The 16,158-nt window shown below is 42.5% G+C and overlaps 2 protein-coding genes across 2 annotated transcripts; one reads left to right on the top strand and one right to left on the bottom strand.

Annotated features, from left to right (window-relative positions):
• The first annotated feature begins 1,623 nt into the window (after positions 1-1,623).
• On the top strand, positions 1,624-5,221 carry rpl5a (ribosomal protein L5a). The gene is made up of 8 exons (XM_085437879.1): positions 1,624-1,710; positions 2,021-2,090; positions 2,183-2,298; positions 2,380-2,514; positions 2,614-2,816; positions 4,090-4,267; positions 4,838-4,926; positions 5,061-5,221. Exons 1-8 carry the CDS (start codon positions 1,708-1,710, stop codon positions 5,161-5,163), a joined length of 897 nt encoding a protein of 298 aa, XP_085294005.1. The 5' UTR covers positions 1,624-1,707; the 3' UTR covers positions 5,164-5,221.
• Positions 5,222-5,563: 342 nt separating this feature from the next.
• On the bottom strand, positions 5,564-16,088 carry dipk1aa (divergent protein kinase domain 1Aa). Its single transcript, XM_085437877.1, has 7 exons — positions 15,832-16,088; positions 15,420-15,714; positions 10,031-10,165; positions 9,791-9,898; positions 8,189-8,365; positions 7,971-8,102; positions 5,564-7,881 (listed from the first exon to the last, which is right to left on the bottom strand). Exons 2-7 carry the CDS (start codon positions 15,471-15,473, stop codon positions 7,201-7,203), a joined length of 1,287 nt encoding a protein of 428 aa, XP_085294003.1. The 5' UTR covers positions 15,474-15,714; positions 15,832-16,088; the 3' UTR covers positions 5,564-7,200.
• Between the last annotated feature and the right edge of the window lie 70 nt (positions 16,089-16,158).

Below are 16,158 nucleotides of genomic sequence, written 5' to 3'. Positions count from 1 at the left end.
GGACGGAACGTTGCCCTCGTTGTGATAGATAAAAATGTTCAAATTTCCATTTTTCTGAGCTCTTTGAGCATTTATCAGCCATGTTTGCCTTCACTGAGTCTGAGAGTTCAATGCTGACCCTGGAAACAGCTGTTGAGGTGAAGAAAATCCCACTAGTGGGTCCATATAGTCAGGAGGAGCTTTTGAATGTATTGTGCTTGTTTTGGGAAAGGAAATGTAAAGTTAGGGCAGTGAGGGTCAAACCAGCATCTGGAGCGGTGATAATACAAGAAAAGAAAAAAGCAGAGAAGCAACATTATTCTGGCATCTCTTTACTTGTCATTTTTACAAGGAAAATTTACAAGTTCCAGTAACAGCCCACAGACCTTCCAGGTACAGAAGTGCTTATTTCCGGACAATAGCTCCACGACTGCCAAGGAAAAGTGAAAGATTTCTCTTACAATATACTACAAGTGAAGGACTCAACGCCCACAGCAGTGAAAACTGAAGTCAGAGGAGCCTAAAAAGCAGACTGTGAGGCCTGAACACTAATGTCAGAGAGGTTAAATGAGGCCACACAAACTGCATGTGCACACTGGGCTGCCAGCTCATCTACCTTAGATTCTGATTCAGCTTTCAGACATTGTGACCTCTCTGGGGACTGAGAGTCCACCCTCCCGGCAGACTCGTTTCCAGCTCGATGCATCAACATTGTATTGCGTGTCTTGATTTCACCATCGTGGAGGATGTGTCACCAAAAATGTGCTATCACATCAGACGCTTGGCGTCACAGAGTGTATGTGGACAGCACATGCGCAGGGCTGCTGTGGCCCTGCGCATGTCACCTCAAAGCTTTTCCTATTTTCTTCTTTTCTCTGTGTAAATTTAAAATCCTGACACACTGCAAATGTCATCCTGCTTTCTACGGCGTTGGTTTAAAATGTAATAATCTCTTATAGATCTAATGAAAGATTTTTCTCAGGTATATTTAACTTAAATGTGCCGCTTTTATTCAAATTGGGAAGCACTTTAACTATGCTTTTTAAAAATGCAATCAAAATGAAGTTATTATTATTATCCATCCATTTTCTACCACCTATCTGGGATCAGTTTGTGGGGACAGCACCTCAACAGAGAAGGCTAGACTTCTCTCACCCCAGCCACCTCCTTCCAGCTCATCCAGGGAGGATGCTGAGACCTTCCCAAGCCAGACAAGTCCTAAGTCTGCCCACAGCAGGACATGTCCGGACTGCCTCACTTAGAGGCATGCAGGAGGCATCCTGGTCAGATGCCTGACTCAACTTAACTGACTCGTTTTAATGTGGGGGGAAAAGCACTTCTACTCCCTCTGATCCCTCTGGAATGACCAAGGTACTCACCCTCCTTATTCTAAGTGGATTATTAATTACAAAAATGATTAATTGAATATTAATTTATATAATTAAAACATTTAATAAAAAATAATATATTTGCCATTTTAATTCATTAATGACACAACAGTTATTTAATGATCTATGTGATGTATTTGTGGCCCTCCACAGACCTGTGCTCTCCGTGTAGCTGCTGCCCTCTGTTGGCCTGTGCTGTTTGTCTCCGGTGCAGCAGGGGGCGCTGCCAACCCGCGACGCTCCGTGGAAAACCCCCCCAAAGATAGCGACATCAGACTTCCGTGTCCCGGAGTCCGCTAGTTAGTGCAGGAGGGGAAAGAAGAAGAAAAAATACCCCAAAATGGTGAGTGGATAAAGCTCATATACACCGGGTGGAGACGGTTTGAGTTTGTGGAGGTGTGTTTGTAGTTAGATGAGTGTCTAAAGCGGTTTGAGGGAGAGATGGAGCTGGATATTTGCGGCTTGTCGGGCTGTTCCGGCCGGGTGAGCCGCTCGGCTCCAGCGTGGCGATTCATGGCTGCTGAAACCTCAGCTGACCTCCTCGTGGAGACTTACTCCGAGCGGTTAAACAGCTTTTGTGCCCATAGGGACAACTGGAGACTTGATACTTATGGTATTTTCTGCTGACATGTTGCTTCTTCGTCTCTTCTCAGGGTTTCGTCAAAGTGGTGAAGAACAAGGCCTACTTCAAGCGCTACGAAGTCAAATTCAGGAGGAGGAGAGGTAAAAGTCAACATGAATTGCACATAGGCTCAGATCCCCTTTCTATGGAGCATACGCCATTAAACCACATGCTGTTACTTATTATTTGACAGAGGGGAAAACCGACTATTTTGCCCGCAAACGCTTGGTTGTGCAGGACAAGAACAAGTACAACACCCCCAAGTACCGGATGATTGTCAGGTTCTCCAACAGGGACATCTGCTGCCAGGTCAGTGACAGAAAGACTCAAACTTGAGAGGTCACGTGTTTTTAAGCAGCTGTCTTATCTTGCTATGTCTGCGTTGTCCAGATTGCCTACGCGAAGATTGAGGGAGACCATATCGTTTGTGCTGCTTACTCTCATGAGCTGGCCAAGTATGGTATCACAGTGGGCCTTACAAACTATGCTGCTGCTTACTGCACCGGGCTGCTGCTGGCTCGCAGGGTAAGCTTGCGCACAAACACACACATATGTTGCCATACATTGGAGCAGATTTATGTTTTTGCACATCCTCTCATACGCCTTCATCCTCCTCCTCCCTAGCTACTGCAAAAGTTCGGCATGGACCAGGTGTACGAGGGCCAGGTGGAGGTGACGGGAGATGAGTTCAACGTAGAGAGCGTGGATGGACAACCAGGCGCCTTCACGTGTTATCTGGACGCAGGTCTGGCCAGAACCACTACAGGGAACAAGGTGTTTGGAGCATTAAAGGGGGCGGTGGACGGTGGACTTGCCATTCCTCACAGGTCAGTATGATGTCAGAGTTGCACTCGGGTGGACTTTTTTTGCAGCTTCACTCCTGCAGTAAACATGCGCAGAAATAGGAATGTGTGCATGTTTTTCTTTGAGACATTTTTACAATCGCATATTTCCAGTTAGAGTTTACGTGGTTATTCGCTGGTCTCCGTCCAGCTAAAGTTTGTCCGTTTAGTTTGCTGGTGCATCTCTGCTTCTCGATGATGATAAAAAGCACGCTGAGCAAAATGTAGTTGGTCCTTCATTTGCATTAGCTGATGTTTACTGTCCTTTTCAAGACGGGGCTGAGAGAAGCAGGATGGGACCGTTTTTAGGATTTGCCATTAGGTGGTAGTTCAGGTTCTGGGTACTTTTTAGTACCTGCTTGGGCGTGGTTTCAAGTGATCTGAGGCGTGTGACGCAAACAGATTGCATGCCACTGATTGGCTAGTCAGTAGTGTCATACCATGAGTCATGAGAGTTACTCCCTCACGAAAATCAAAGCCACTATTGTTGAAACCCGGCAATGAGGAAAATGGCTGCACAAAAACCCCCCACTGTAGTCCCTAAGACTGACAAAATGCCATATACCGAGCATCAGGTGTACGTACCATCACCACAACATCCTCTGTTGTTGTTGTTGTTGTGTCGCATACAAATGAGGTCACAGACTTTTGGACGTGCTGCTCTGACGACCCAACACACAATACACACGATTTATACTTCTGCGTCACATCTACTTTGTAACTTGCACCATAGCCAGTGACCATTTATAACCTTAATTGGGGCGTAACACGACATGCACCACCTGAGAAATGTAACTACACGTCGGGGGAGATGCATGGCATGGAAAGTTCCCATGTAGGGAGAAAAGGGATTTCTGGTTACTAGGCAAAGTCAAAATCAAACTTGAGGTTGTTTTGTAATGGGAAAAGAGCAGAACTGAGTCAAGCCCAGTAGGTAATAGTGGGAAATGGCTAAAAGATCACTGGCAAAAGTCTACATCAGGCCTTGCGGTCGCTGCCTGTGAGAAGGCAAAGTTGGAGCAGCAGCAACCATCTCAGCACTCACTGGTAAAACGCTGCCCCCTGATGGCGACAGTTCAACTTCACAGAGGTTGATTACAAAAAGCAGCTGTAACACGTTGTTCCACAACAAAGAACAGAACTACCTTGAACCTTGTGTTTTTGTTTTGTCTGGTTTTTGTTTAGTTTTTTAAACTTGATTCTTCAGAGGCGTCTTTTAATAGCCCAACTCAGTTTCTTCACACTTTCTGTTTTTTAGTCTGAAACGTTTCCCCGGCTACGACACAGAGAGTAAAGAGTTCAACGCAGAGGTGCATCGGAAACACATCATGGGCATGAACGTGGCCGACTACATGTCCTACCTGATGGAGGAGGACGAGGACGCCTACAAGAAACAGTTCTCGCGCTTCATCAAGAACGGAGTCACTCCAGACATGGTAACATAACACTTGCTGCGTGATTTTTACGAACACGGCCTGAACAGATTCTGTTAGCTAGTTTCGTGTCTGCTTAAATCATGTAATGTTGAGGTGACACTCTCAGATGCATTTAAGATTTGGTTTCCTGTTTCCAGTACTCGAAGTGGTGTTCAACTCAGTGATGCAGAAAAAGCTTGACCGCAATTATTTTTGGCACTATATAAAAATAAAGAAAAGTCTGACCTGTTATGTATCATGTAGATGAACATTTCCTCTGCAATTTGATCATTTGGTGATGTTTACATCAACATAATTTAAATATTGCTTGCATGTCAAATATCTAATTTGAATGCATCAAATGCAAACAGGAAACTTGAACTCATAGCAGTGATGATCTCACAAAGATCCAGTATGGGCTTCTCTACATGTAGACTGTATTGAATTAGTATATCAATTCAATACCCCCTCCCCTCTTTCCGGTGACAATGTCGTCTGATGTTTCCTGTTATTTTTTTCAAGAGAAACGACAATCTATTAGGTACACAATGAACAGCTTTGTCATTAATTAAATTCCTGTTTTGTTTTCAGGTCGAAGAAATGTACAAAAAAGCACACGCCGCCATCAGAGCGAACCCCGTACACCAAAAGAAACCCAAAAAAGACGTCAAGAAGAAGAGGTGAGTTGACAGTCACCATCGTGGAACAATAACTGCTCTTATTTCATGCCAAATCGAGGCCAAAGTAGTTACTTTTTCTCTCGTGTGGTGAATGTTAATGGAGTTGTTTTTTGTCGTCGTCTCTTTCCGGGCAGGTGGAATCGCGCCAAGTTATCTCTGGCACAGAGGAAGGACCGCGTCGCCCAGAAAAAGGCCAGCTTCTTACGAGCGCAAGAGCAAGAAGAAGGGGACGGTTAGGGCCTCTGCAGAGAAAATGCAGCTCACATTGCAGACAAATAAATTTATTTGAAACTCACGCCGTCTCTGTCCTGTGTCACGAGTATTATGAGTCGCTCCTTTCCCTCAAGTTAGACTCGTAATTACTCATCTGTTATCATGTTTGAACCACAATGGTGTCTGTTAACTGACAGGACTGAAATACTCAAAAGGAAACAGTGCAGTGGTATGCATTTTAATTGTGCAAAATCATGCTGTTTTGTTTTGTTTTTCTTCATTTCTAAGTAAACTTTTTTTTTTTTTTTTAAAGTTTCCAAACTCAGCAGCAGTCTGATCTGCGTTGTAGTGGCTTAACACATCCAGCTGTAGTAAGTTCATTTCAGTAACATGTGACAAGTCATGGAAAACCTTTTGCACAGCATGACACGTGAGCACAAGATTTTATATTTTGCACAAACTGTAAACATTCATAAAAAGGACCAGCATGAACTCTATGGCACTGTGATGTGAAAATCCATAAATAATGCCGTACGTTACCACAAATGCTCTTTTCAATGGAAAATACAAACGGCAAACATTCACAAATTAAATACATTAGTTTTTTGGGTGGGTCAGTGATGCAGCAGTGACTTCACAAGTGGGAGATGCACATTGATAAGATAAGCCAGACTTCTGTGGATACCTTCACATCGGCCATACAGGATACTGTCTCAGTCTATCATGCAGATGAGTGACATTTTTTAAAAATCCAGCACTAAGACAAGACTTGGAATGTATCGCTAAACCTTTAGATTGTGTTTGGAGGACCAAAATCAACAACCTGCATTTAAAAAAAACAACCTGTTGAATCAATTGTGCTGCCCCACTGTGGTGAGCCCCGGTGAATAAGGGAAAATCCAAAAGTAGCTTCTTTAAGACAAACAATAAAGGTTGGAGGGAATCTAGAGAAATCTCTGTTCAACAGCTTGCTGAGGTAGTACTGAATCGTACAGTACTACTTATTATCAGTATACTATTAAAAAAGTAAAATCAGCATGATAGTATGTGGGTATAAATCCAAATGGCATGGGTAACCTGCACATCTGTAAAGGCACCATTAATGCTGAACATTATTCCCAGGTTTTCCCTACAAAGGCCTTGCTTATCTCAGATGACGCCAAACTCCATTCTATGTGCATCTAAACAGCTGGCTACATAGAACTAACCTGCACGGATTCAAGACCTGTCACCCATTTAAAACATCTGGTATATAAAATTACAGCATCTGCGCTGGTCTCCTCTACTGCAATTAGTAGCTCCACAGTATAATGCTTTGCACATTTGGCTAACGAGTGAAAGATCGACACAAATCCCTGTAGGATTGCGTCAGGAAGGACATCCGGTGTATAGTCCCGACTTTTTGACAATTGTATGAAACGCATGCACTGTTGCACTTGGTGACACATTCTTTCGTGATAACACACATAAGAACTATGATTTATTTTTGCTTCTGTGTAGATTTAGTTATGTTTCTAGAAGTGCTGATCGTCCACCGAATGAGTAGTAATATGTGAAAACTCTTGTTTAGACACTACAGCACAGTTTGGGTTTTTAGGTCGGTTTAAGTCCTTTGTTAAAAGTCCACCCTTATCCTAAACTCCCTCAAGTTCTAGGTTTTAATATGAAATTGTGGTATTGATGTTCATTGATTTTACAATCATTATTTTACCAGCGTAGTGCGCACTCATCAGCATGATTTTTTGTGGCAAAAACAGCAATTCAGTCTCTCGGCTTTTGAGACTTTCAGTAAAAACTACAAGTATTTTCTTTTCCAGCAGTGCTATCATGACATTCCACTGTAGTGAACAATACAATACACAATGTGTGTTTCTATGAGCGTGACTGACGGTAACATGCAGTCATTTAATCATTTAAAATAAGTTTTTCCGGCCTCCAGCTTCATCCATATGTGTGACCGTTCCTAAGTGTTAGTTAAAAATGACTTTAATAAGTTTGCTACTCTTACATCACAGCCTATTTTATACCCATTTCCTCCTTCAGAGTGACTTCCCCTCCTTGTCACGAGTCCTTGGTGTGTGAGATCTGTTTCCACAGCAGGGCTTTCAGGTTGTTGAGGATAAGTGAGTGCTCCATGTTCATCTGTCCAGCATTACCTTTGAGAGCCATGCAGGCATACAGCTGCCTCTCGAGCTCCTCTCTCATCTCTGATGGCGCCCCCCGCAGGAGGTAGTCCTTCAGCGCTTCGCAAGACTTCGCCAAGTTTGGCCTGAATGGCTCCTCCCTGCATCGCCTCTCTGACAAATCGCAGGATGTGTGGCAGTCTGCCCCGTAAATGCAGTCGGCATCTGTTTCGCACTTCAGTGCTCGCATGGTGCGCCTGAACTCCTCCTCAGAAACCACTGCTTGGGTGTTAGTCAGACGGAGCTCATGGCGGTCAGTGTAACCAAAGTGTGCCGCAGTGAGGTCGCAGATCAGAAAGCTCCCGTAGGTGCCGTGAAAGATGTCCTCCACGAGCTCCAGCAGGCCCATGGAGATCTTAGCTTTGCGAGGCCAGGAGGGGGTGAACCACTGGTCCATGGAGCGCTGCAAACCACTAGGAACCCAAGAAACAAGAGGCCAAGGCAGAGATAAACCGTACAGGGGTCCATAGGGAACACGCTCCGTCATGTAGAGATCCCCGCAGTAGCCGATGAGACGAGGAGTGTGTCCTCTGTCCTGGAGCAGCAGACCCAGCAGCACCTCAGAGAACAGAGCACGAAAGTGCCTTAACATCAAGCCTCAGAAAACTGTTCTCCACTGTTAATTATATTATTATGAACTTATGATACCTCATCCATTTGCAGGAGGGCCCATGTAGAGCGGGCTTCTGGCAGTGACACCCGTCCATCCCTGTTGCCATCGGCGACAGAGAGGATTTGGCTGACGAGGCTAGCAAGGTTCGCGTGTTCTCCAAGCTTGGACTGGTGGATAGAGAATGAGAGAAGCTGTTTCAGGCTAAATCACAGATTTAGTTTCATCGCAACTTTTATGACTTGACCTCTTTTACCTTGAGGTGATTAAAGACCATCTCTTTAAACTTCTCCACTGAGGTGCCTCTCGTAGGCTTGTCAAACACTGGGGTTTCCCTCCGTGGCTCTGGTTCCTCACCCAGCTCATAGTGCACAACCTCCCCCAGCTTACAGTGGATGATCCCATCGTGGTCTCCCCAGCTTCCTGTGTATACCTAATGAAAAGCAGAATGGGATAATTGACCGATCACTCATCTTTATCCTTTGCTAATGAGAACTCATATAAGAATAAACTTTTCATGTCACTCTCAGAAAAAAGAAATTCTTTAATATTCTACAGAGGTCTCAAAAGTTGATTCTGTTCATCTGGACGTAGCGTTTTCAGTGGGAGAAACGTTTCATCACTCATCCAAGTGACTTCTTCAGTCTCAGCTGACTGCAGGTTTCCCCAATCTTATCATTGTAAGATGGCGAAAGATGTACCCTTAGGTCCCCTCCTTGATTCAGAGATGGTCTTTCCCTTTTCACATAAGGGTAAGGTTACATCCTTCGCCATATTATAGTGCTGTGATTGCAGCCATTCCCCAACTCTCTGTGAATGGAACTCATGGCCATTGATCAGTGGTTGTTGATCAATGGTCATGAAAATGTGCATAATTATGATGAAGGAACTGACCTCCCAGCCCATTGTTCCTTCAGTGGTACTAGTTTCAGTCATTATGCAAATGCACTGTTTATAAGATTGGGGAAACCTGCAGTCAGCTGAGACTGAAGAAGTCACTTGGATGAGTGATGAAATGTTTCTCCCACTGAAAACGCTACGTCCAGATGAACAGAATCAACTTTTGGAGATCTACATACCTGGATGATTGAGCATGCATCAAGAAGATTCTACAGAGCTAATAAATCTAAAAAATAGCTACAATTGCAAATTCTTTAAATGTTTCTATGTATAAAAAATGGCTGTAGAGAAATGTTCCACAACAGAAAAAAAATGTAAAAAATACCCTGCAAGAAAAATAGTTACTAGGTGAGCTAACAGAGGCTAATAGAAGCTGACAGAGGCAATAAAATCTGTGCTTACTGACAAAAAGTCCAGGATATCTTCAACAAGTTGACTCAGTATCACTGTCATCGGTCAAAAGTGAACTCCACTGTATCGACTGTATTGGACTCTTGTCACAACGTTTTATAGCCTCCTCCAAAGTAAATACAGGTGGGCCGCTAGCCTATTGACTGCTTGCTGTGGTAAACAGCCTACACTCATTACAAATGAACGTCCTGAGTTTTTGAGGTGACATTGAGGGTAAAAACATAAAAATACTGCACATTTTTTTAATTAATTTTTTATTAATAATTCATTATTATGTGTTGGTTTTCTAACAGTGTTTAGAAAAATGTTTATATACAGAAACAGTGGAAGAAACATGTCGGCCCATGGCAGCAGTTATGGAGTAGAGTCTAAATTTGACGTATTTGTTTGTCTTGGCTGACTAAAACCTGTTTGTCCTACAGCAACCAGCTAGGTTTGTTCATTTCAACTGGGTGTGTTAAGAAAACAGAAGTCATGTATTGACATCTACCAGTGAGATTTTACACACAGTAATCTACTGTAAATGGAAAGTACAGTGGTCGCCTACCTGGTTGTTTGGCAGTGTTGACAGACACCTGCCCATGTACAGTGTTTCCTTGTCGCACAGACTACTGCAAGCAGACCCATCGATGATCCCCCTCCTGTATTTATCACACTTTAACAAAAAAGAAGAACACAATTATTATTCTAACACGGGTGACATTTTCTTAATAGCCACAAAGATTTCTGAGACAAGTTCTTGCAATTTTCAAACCACGGTCTCTTCTAAACTACTGCAGTCACTCACAATGGCATTCTTGCACTCGTGTCCTCTGCACAGCTCTGTGTAGGCGGAGTATTGCACATAGAACACCCAGCTCCCCACCAGCACAGTCAGCCATGTCAGGAACAGGTAGTTCACCCGCACAAAGGAGATCCGAGCCTGTGAGTGGAGAGTTGAAACAAAACTGCGTTGATGGATCCAGATCTGGAAACTCTACAGTACCAAGGTCCCGGCAGTTCATTTTGTTATGAACCTGCATTTCTTTGTATTGGGATTACCTGGATTAACGTGTTAGACAACCATGGATTTGATCTAATCACACAGCTTTGATCACATAAAAGGTTATTATAGTGAGAGTTGGGGACTCTCACCAGTACCAACCAGTACCTTGTCCAGTAACAAGGTACTGGTTGTGTGGTTTATTGCTAGGTGCAACAATAGCTCATTAAGCCAGAAAATGTTTTTTAGAGTTGGGAGTCCCATTCTTTCAGCGCGACATACCATTTTAGTTGTGGCTGGTAACAGCTTACTGCTTGAGTCACAGGATGCACACATCACATGTCTTACAATGCCCCTTTGAGCAGACGTCCTGTTATTTCTGTGACACGGTGAAAGTTAATGCAGTTATTTGCCATCGTGATAAAAATCAGGCAGAGTGAAACTTCTGAAGAAAACTACACTACAAAAAAACAGTAGTGTTGTCCATGCCAGTATTATACCATGGACACCAGATATCAATATTTTACTAAATAAATTAAAATACTCAGGGAGTACTCCAAAGAAGAAGGCTAATCTCATGCACGACCATCCTGAGATTAGCCAAACAAACTTACATTAAATCAGCTCAAGTGAAAGTACAACATTGGACACACTTAGCTACACAGAGCTACCTCCTAATTCAGAGCTAGCTAATGGCTCAAGGACTAAAAATATAACACCTTCCTTAGATCCATAAAAACAATTTTTCTTATTCTGTGACCGATTGGAACTTGTGGTGATGATATGGTTGCTCAGAGCTCGTGGGTGTTGCACATTCACAACCACTTTTAATCGCAGAGCGATTGCACAGATTGCCAGATTGCCAGATAGGAAGCAACTTTTCTGCAAACAGCTGCAGCCTGACTTGGACTGACTGCAAAATATTGCTGTCTGATTTATAAATGCAGACAGATTGGCAACATGCTGCCATCAGTCTGAATGAGTCTTTGTCAGTAAACACAATTCGAGAGGACTTGAGTCAGCTGGCTGCTTGTGAGCCGGTTATATTTCTATAGAACAGGAAGGCTGCTGAATGCAAATGTAATGTGAATTTCTTTTAAAAATGAATTTGAGTCTATGCAGACTTCAACAGATACGTGATTTTAAAGGATTTATCACAGTTAATTGATGTATTATTAGTAATAGATTGCACTTAATTGCCAACTTGGTCCCGTTCAATCATAGACTATCTCACAATAATTATGGCTGGTTTTAGTGAGTATTGGTATTCTTGCCAATCTTATTGTGATAAAACAGACACTGACAAAGTTCAACTTTGAGGGCACAGTTTGCAAAACTAGATAAATATAATAATAATATTGTATTGTGTGAAGCATGGTGATGATATTGTATCATGTGGTATCTGGTGATTTTCACCTCTAATGGAATAAAAAACTGAACTGAAATTAACCAAATCAGAAACAAAAACAGCTGCAGTTGTTGAAAACAGGAAGAAAGATCAAGTTAAATGCCAAGTTAGTCATACAGTCCAGCTGTACATACAGAAAGTAACTATTTGCTTCATTACCAACCTATAGCAGTGTTATATTTGCATCTCTGCGAGGCTACACTTATAAAGAGTGGTGCTTTGAGTTAAAGTGTAACTTTAGCAGGCAACAATAAAAACAATAACATGGCAATGATTTGCAGCTATAACTTTGACCTTGTTTGAAACCCTAGTTTAGTATGCAAACATACTCCAACATACTAAATACTGATGTTGTGGTGCTGAAGTCAGAGGATCGCAAAAGTCCCTGGGAGGGGTAACATGAAGTTTTTGTGTCAATAATTCGTTAATTTGTTCTTTGGTCACTGTGGCCAAAGGTTGCTAAGCCAACTATCATGGCAATCCACACAACACAGCTACACATTTCACCATCTCTTCTATGGCAGAAAAGTCTGCGGCCTTATCAAAGAGTCTCGAAGTAGAATTGTGAAAACTGTTGCGCTGAAGTCAGTTAATGAAATGATCCTCTCGGCAGCACACAGACTAAGAGAATAATTAAATAAAAGCAAGCAAAAAGATAAAGCAAAGAGGACTGTTGGAGGGCAGAGTGGAGCAGTGAAAAGAATTTAGGTCAGACTGCCTTCGTCGGCCACACTCCTCGACTTTTACCCAAACAAAACTGCAGTTAGTTTTCCCTCCGAGGACTGTAACTGCACTTGGGAGGATAAAGTAATTTTGCTTCTCTCTTTGATTGCATGGCAGGAACTGGTTATGTCGTGTGGGTTTTGGCAGCTTGGCGTGCCTCTCATTCAGCTTTAGCACTGTTTCCAAATCCCAGCAAAATACCCTGGCAGTGTGGCAGGCACCAAGTCAAAAGCCTTTTTATCTTTCATGTGCTATGATTACTGTAGTATGTAAACAGAGCAGAAGAACTCTCTGTTATGGGTTTATACACTCTGTGGGAGACATTAAAGCGTCTGATCCGCACTGACACACAGAAAGAGGGTCAAATTACTCTTAATTTGTATTCTTTTGAGATTTGAGGCATCTCGCGAAATATTTTTGCAAGGAGGTTAGGGTACGGGAAAATAACAAATTACCTGTCTCTCTAATTGGTGCATTTCATCAATCTGTTACTGACAACAGCAGGAGTTTATTTGAGCTTTAGCAGCTGCTTTTTAACAGAGCAGGACAGATGTCTCCTCTGCACGACTGCTTTGCTTTTAAACACCGTGTGCCCTGAAGAGATGACTAAATAGACAGTTGGCCTCCACGAAAGAGATAGAGATAAGGATAAAGAGTGAACATTGCTATCACATCTGAATGCCTTGGCATGTGTAGAGGCTCTTTGCAAAGGGAATTAACATTTCCTAAGTGCACACATGGAAATTAAAGGTTGGATACAGCCCAGCCCTCCATGGTCATGACAAGCAAGTGACTTTGAGTCATGCGTGCCTGTGAACTGTCTGTGGGGTGTGTGAAAGCTGAGCAGGACAGAGCTTAATCCTTCATCAAACCCTTTGGTCCCTTACAGTGTATCCTTTGCAATGACACCTGATATGTACTAAATGTCTTAACTAGGAAAACAATGCATAAACCTAACTGATGCCACGTATGAGGGTTAAAATGAGTCAAAAAGATGTTTATTACTATATTACTAATCACAAAGACAGGGACAGAGACTCCACATGTTTTGCAGTTGTATAGCAGCCTCAAGGTATAAATCAATAAAATAAACAAAACAAGATAAGTCAAATAAAATGACTAAGTGCTGAGAGCTGAATGACCTGTGCACGACTGAGCTAAGTGACAAAGCACAAAATCCATAGTGCAAGCTTTAGTGTCACTGTCTGTCAACAGATGGTCTCAGTTACCCAGACAAAAGGCCCATATCATGTAGAGGGGTTTGCGGTGATGGCCACTGTCATTTCATCCCACCTGAAATCCACAGAGCGTCTCAGGACGGAGCTGGCTCTCCTTGTCAGTTTTTGCCTCTAATCCCGCGTGACGCACTGAAGGTGGCTAATACTCCCTGATTGAAAACGTGTCTTTACGTGCTCAGTGAAGTCTTACTAAACTGGTTTTTAAATGTAGCAGGCTTTGACATCTGAGCTATTTGATTTCTGACAGCACAGTTCGGTCCAGGAGACATATATATGTCGGCTCTGCAGTAAACTGTGATGGCTTTGCTGAAACTTGCCCTGTAAGCTTGCTACCTGGAAGATAATAAGGAACACATTTTGCCGTGGTGGCTTTATGAGCATACAAATTCAAATTCAAATTCAAATTTTATTTGTCACGTACAGTCATACACAGTACGATATGTAGTGAAATGCTTGGACAACTGCTCGTGACCTAAAGAAAACAAAAAAGGAAAAGGCTATGAATAAGATAGGAAATAAATATGAAAAATTAAAAAGGGTAAATTTAACTAGGAAGGAATAGAATATAAATTAAGGTTAAAAATGAAATAACTGTACAACACAAATTAGAATGAAGGGTAAATTTAACTGGGAAGAATAAGATAAAGATAAATATATAAATTAAAGTTGAAAATAAAATAACTGTACAACAAAATACACAATACACAATATAGAACTATATAAGAATGTATGAAGAAATCTAAATATAAATAAATATATACACAATAACAGCAGCTGTACAAGTATTAACCGGAAATGAAGAATATAGTGACCAGTGTTGTGCAAAACCAAAGTCCAGAAAGTCCAGTGTGTGTGTAAGAACTGTATGTGTGGGTCAGTACTGTGTGGTGGTGTGATTGAGAGACCGTATCGCCTGCGGGAAGAAAGTTTCCTAGAAGTTCTTCTTGCTTTTTCTTAAAATTTGTGAGCCCGTTTGCATTTTTCACTGACCTTTTGTTTGAGATACATGGACATGGGGAGAAACTGATTTGAGTAGACCACAAATAGAACACATTTGCCTAATTGTTGTGCAAAATGTGCACACTGCATGCACAATATACAGTGAAAACACATGCAAAATCCTTTTTTTCTTCTAGGATCGATGTCCTCTCAGGCCTCAAAAAAACAACGCCAGGTACAGGATGACATGTTGCTTAGTAGCAACTGATCTCACTGAATTAAACCACGGGCCTACAGGAGACACTTGTTTACTGTAATTGGTTACTGGTTATAGCCAGATGAAATGAGCTGAGCTTGCCAACATGTTTCACACTTTGAGCTCAACATGTTTCAGCTTTCAGTAGACTGCATTAAACTGACGGTTGTGCATGTTGTAATGCAACAGCATTCTACCCTTTTTAAGAGCAAATGCAGCCCTCTTGCATAAGCTCCTTACGGTATTGAGAGAAGTTGCTGGCAGCTGCTCCTCAAATCAGAAGGTTCAACCCTTATTACCCAGCCCAAAGGAATTACTGCTCCTTGGCACTGCTGAAGGCAAGGAAAAGACTGAGTGGAAGCCCTGGCATCTTTACAGTCAAAAACAAAGCAGTGCCAGGGCAACAATCCTATTGTTTCTAGAGCAGGCCCGCATTCATCAGGTATTTTGCATTTTGCATTCATCAGGTATTTTGATGTCCACACCGAGCAGCAAGAGGAGGTACCCGTTTACTGCCAGCTGTCAGTGTGATGTGGCACCACGGCGAGCTCAAACAATCCCACAGCATCACCTCATTTTTTTTAAAACTGCAATCCGCTTCACACAACAGATCCTGGGTAGCAATCTTACCTGAAAGTAGAAAGACTTCTTCACCCAGGCCCGTGGAAAAAGACCCTTCGCCATCACAAAAATAGATCATCTCAAGACGTGGACCTGGCTGTGGGGGATCATCCAAAAACCCATGGGACAAAGCGTGTTCAGCATCAAACGACGAACACAGAAAAATTATTACAGGTTATCCGATTTTAAGCTCAGATTGTCGGTTTGAGTTGACGGCGTGAGTCGCTCTGACGGCACACTTTGCCTGCGCCTGGGCTCTCTTTGCAGCAGCTGCTGAATTCCAACCAAAGCAACATAGTTGAAGCTGGGGAAAAACGCAGGTTCAGAGCGCAGGCGCAAACTCTACCAATAAGATGTGTTTTTTTTTAAGTTTACACGTGATCCACTAATTTGACCAAAACTGCTGTCCAAGCCCACTCACCGAAGCCAGATCCCCTCTGCAGATAACGGCGAGTCAATATTGCGTGTTTGCGAAACTCCGGAGGTACAAGCGGATCAAGCCAGCAAGGAGGGGGAAGACAAACATCCGCTTCCTCCTTCAAAATAAAGGTTTTATTGTGGAGACGCTACACACAACTTCCGGCCAGGAGGTCTGATTAAAAATTACCTGTTAGCGTCATGTTATGTTGTAGCGCCATGAAGTGGTCGTACTTTGCACAAGTTTATCAAACATCGCGTCGTTAAACTTCTGATGTTTTTGAGTAAACATATTTTATATATAGAACGTCTCTCTTAGGCAGACATTAAC

Source organism: Copadichromis virginalis, linkage group LG18 (assembly GCF_057382275.1).
Source record: "Copadichromis virginalis isolate Kocher_CV1m ecotype Utaka linkage group LG18, C_Virginalis_male_GT1.1, whole genome shotgun sequence".
Classification (NCBI taxonomy): Eukaryota; Metazoa; Chordata; class Actinopteri; order Cichliformes; family Cichlidae; genus Copadichromis; species Copadichromis virginalis.
The sequence above is the reverse complement of the archived record's forward strand: the minus strand, read 5'-3'. Positions and strand labels throughout refer to the sequence as shown.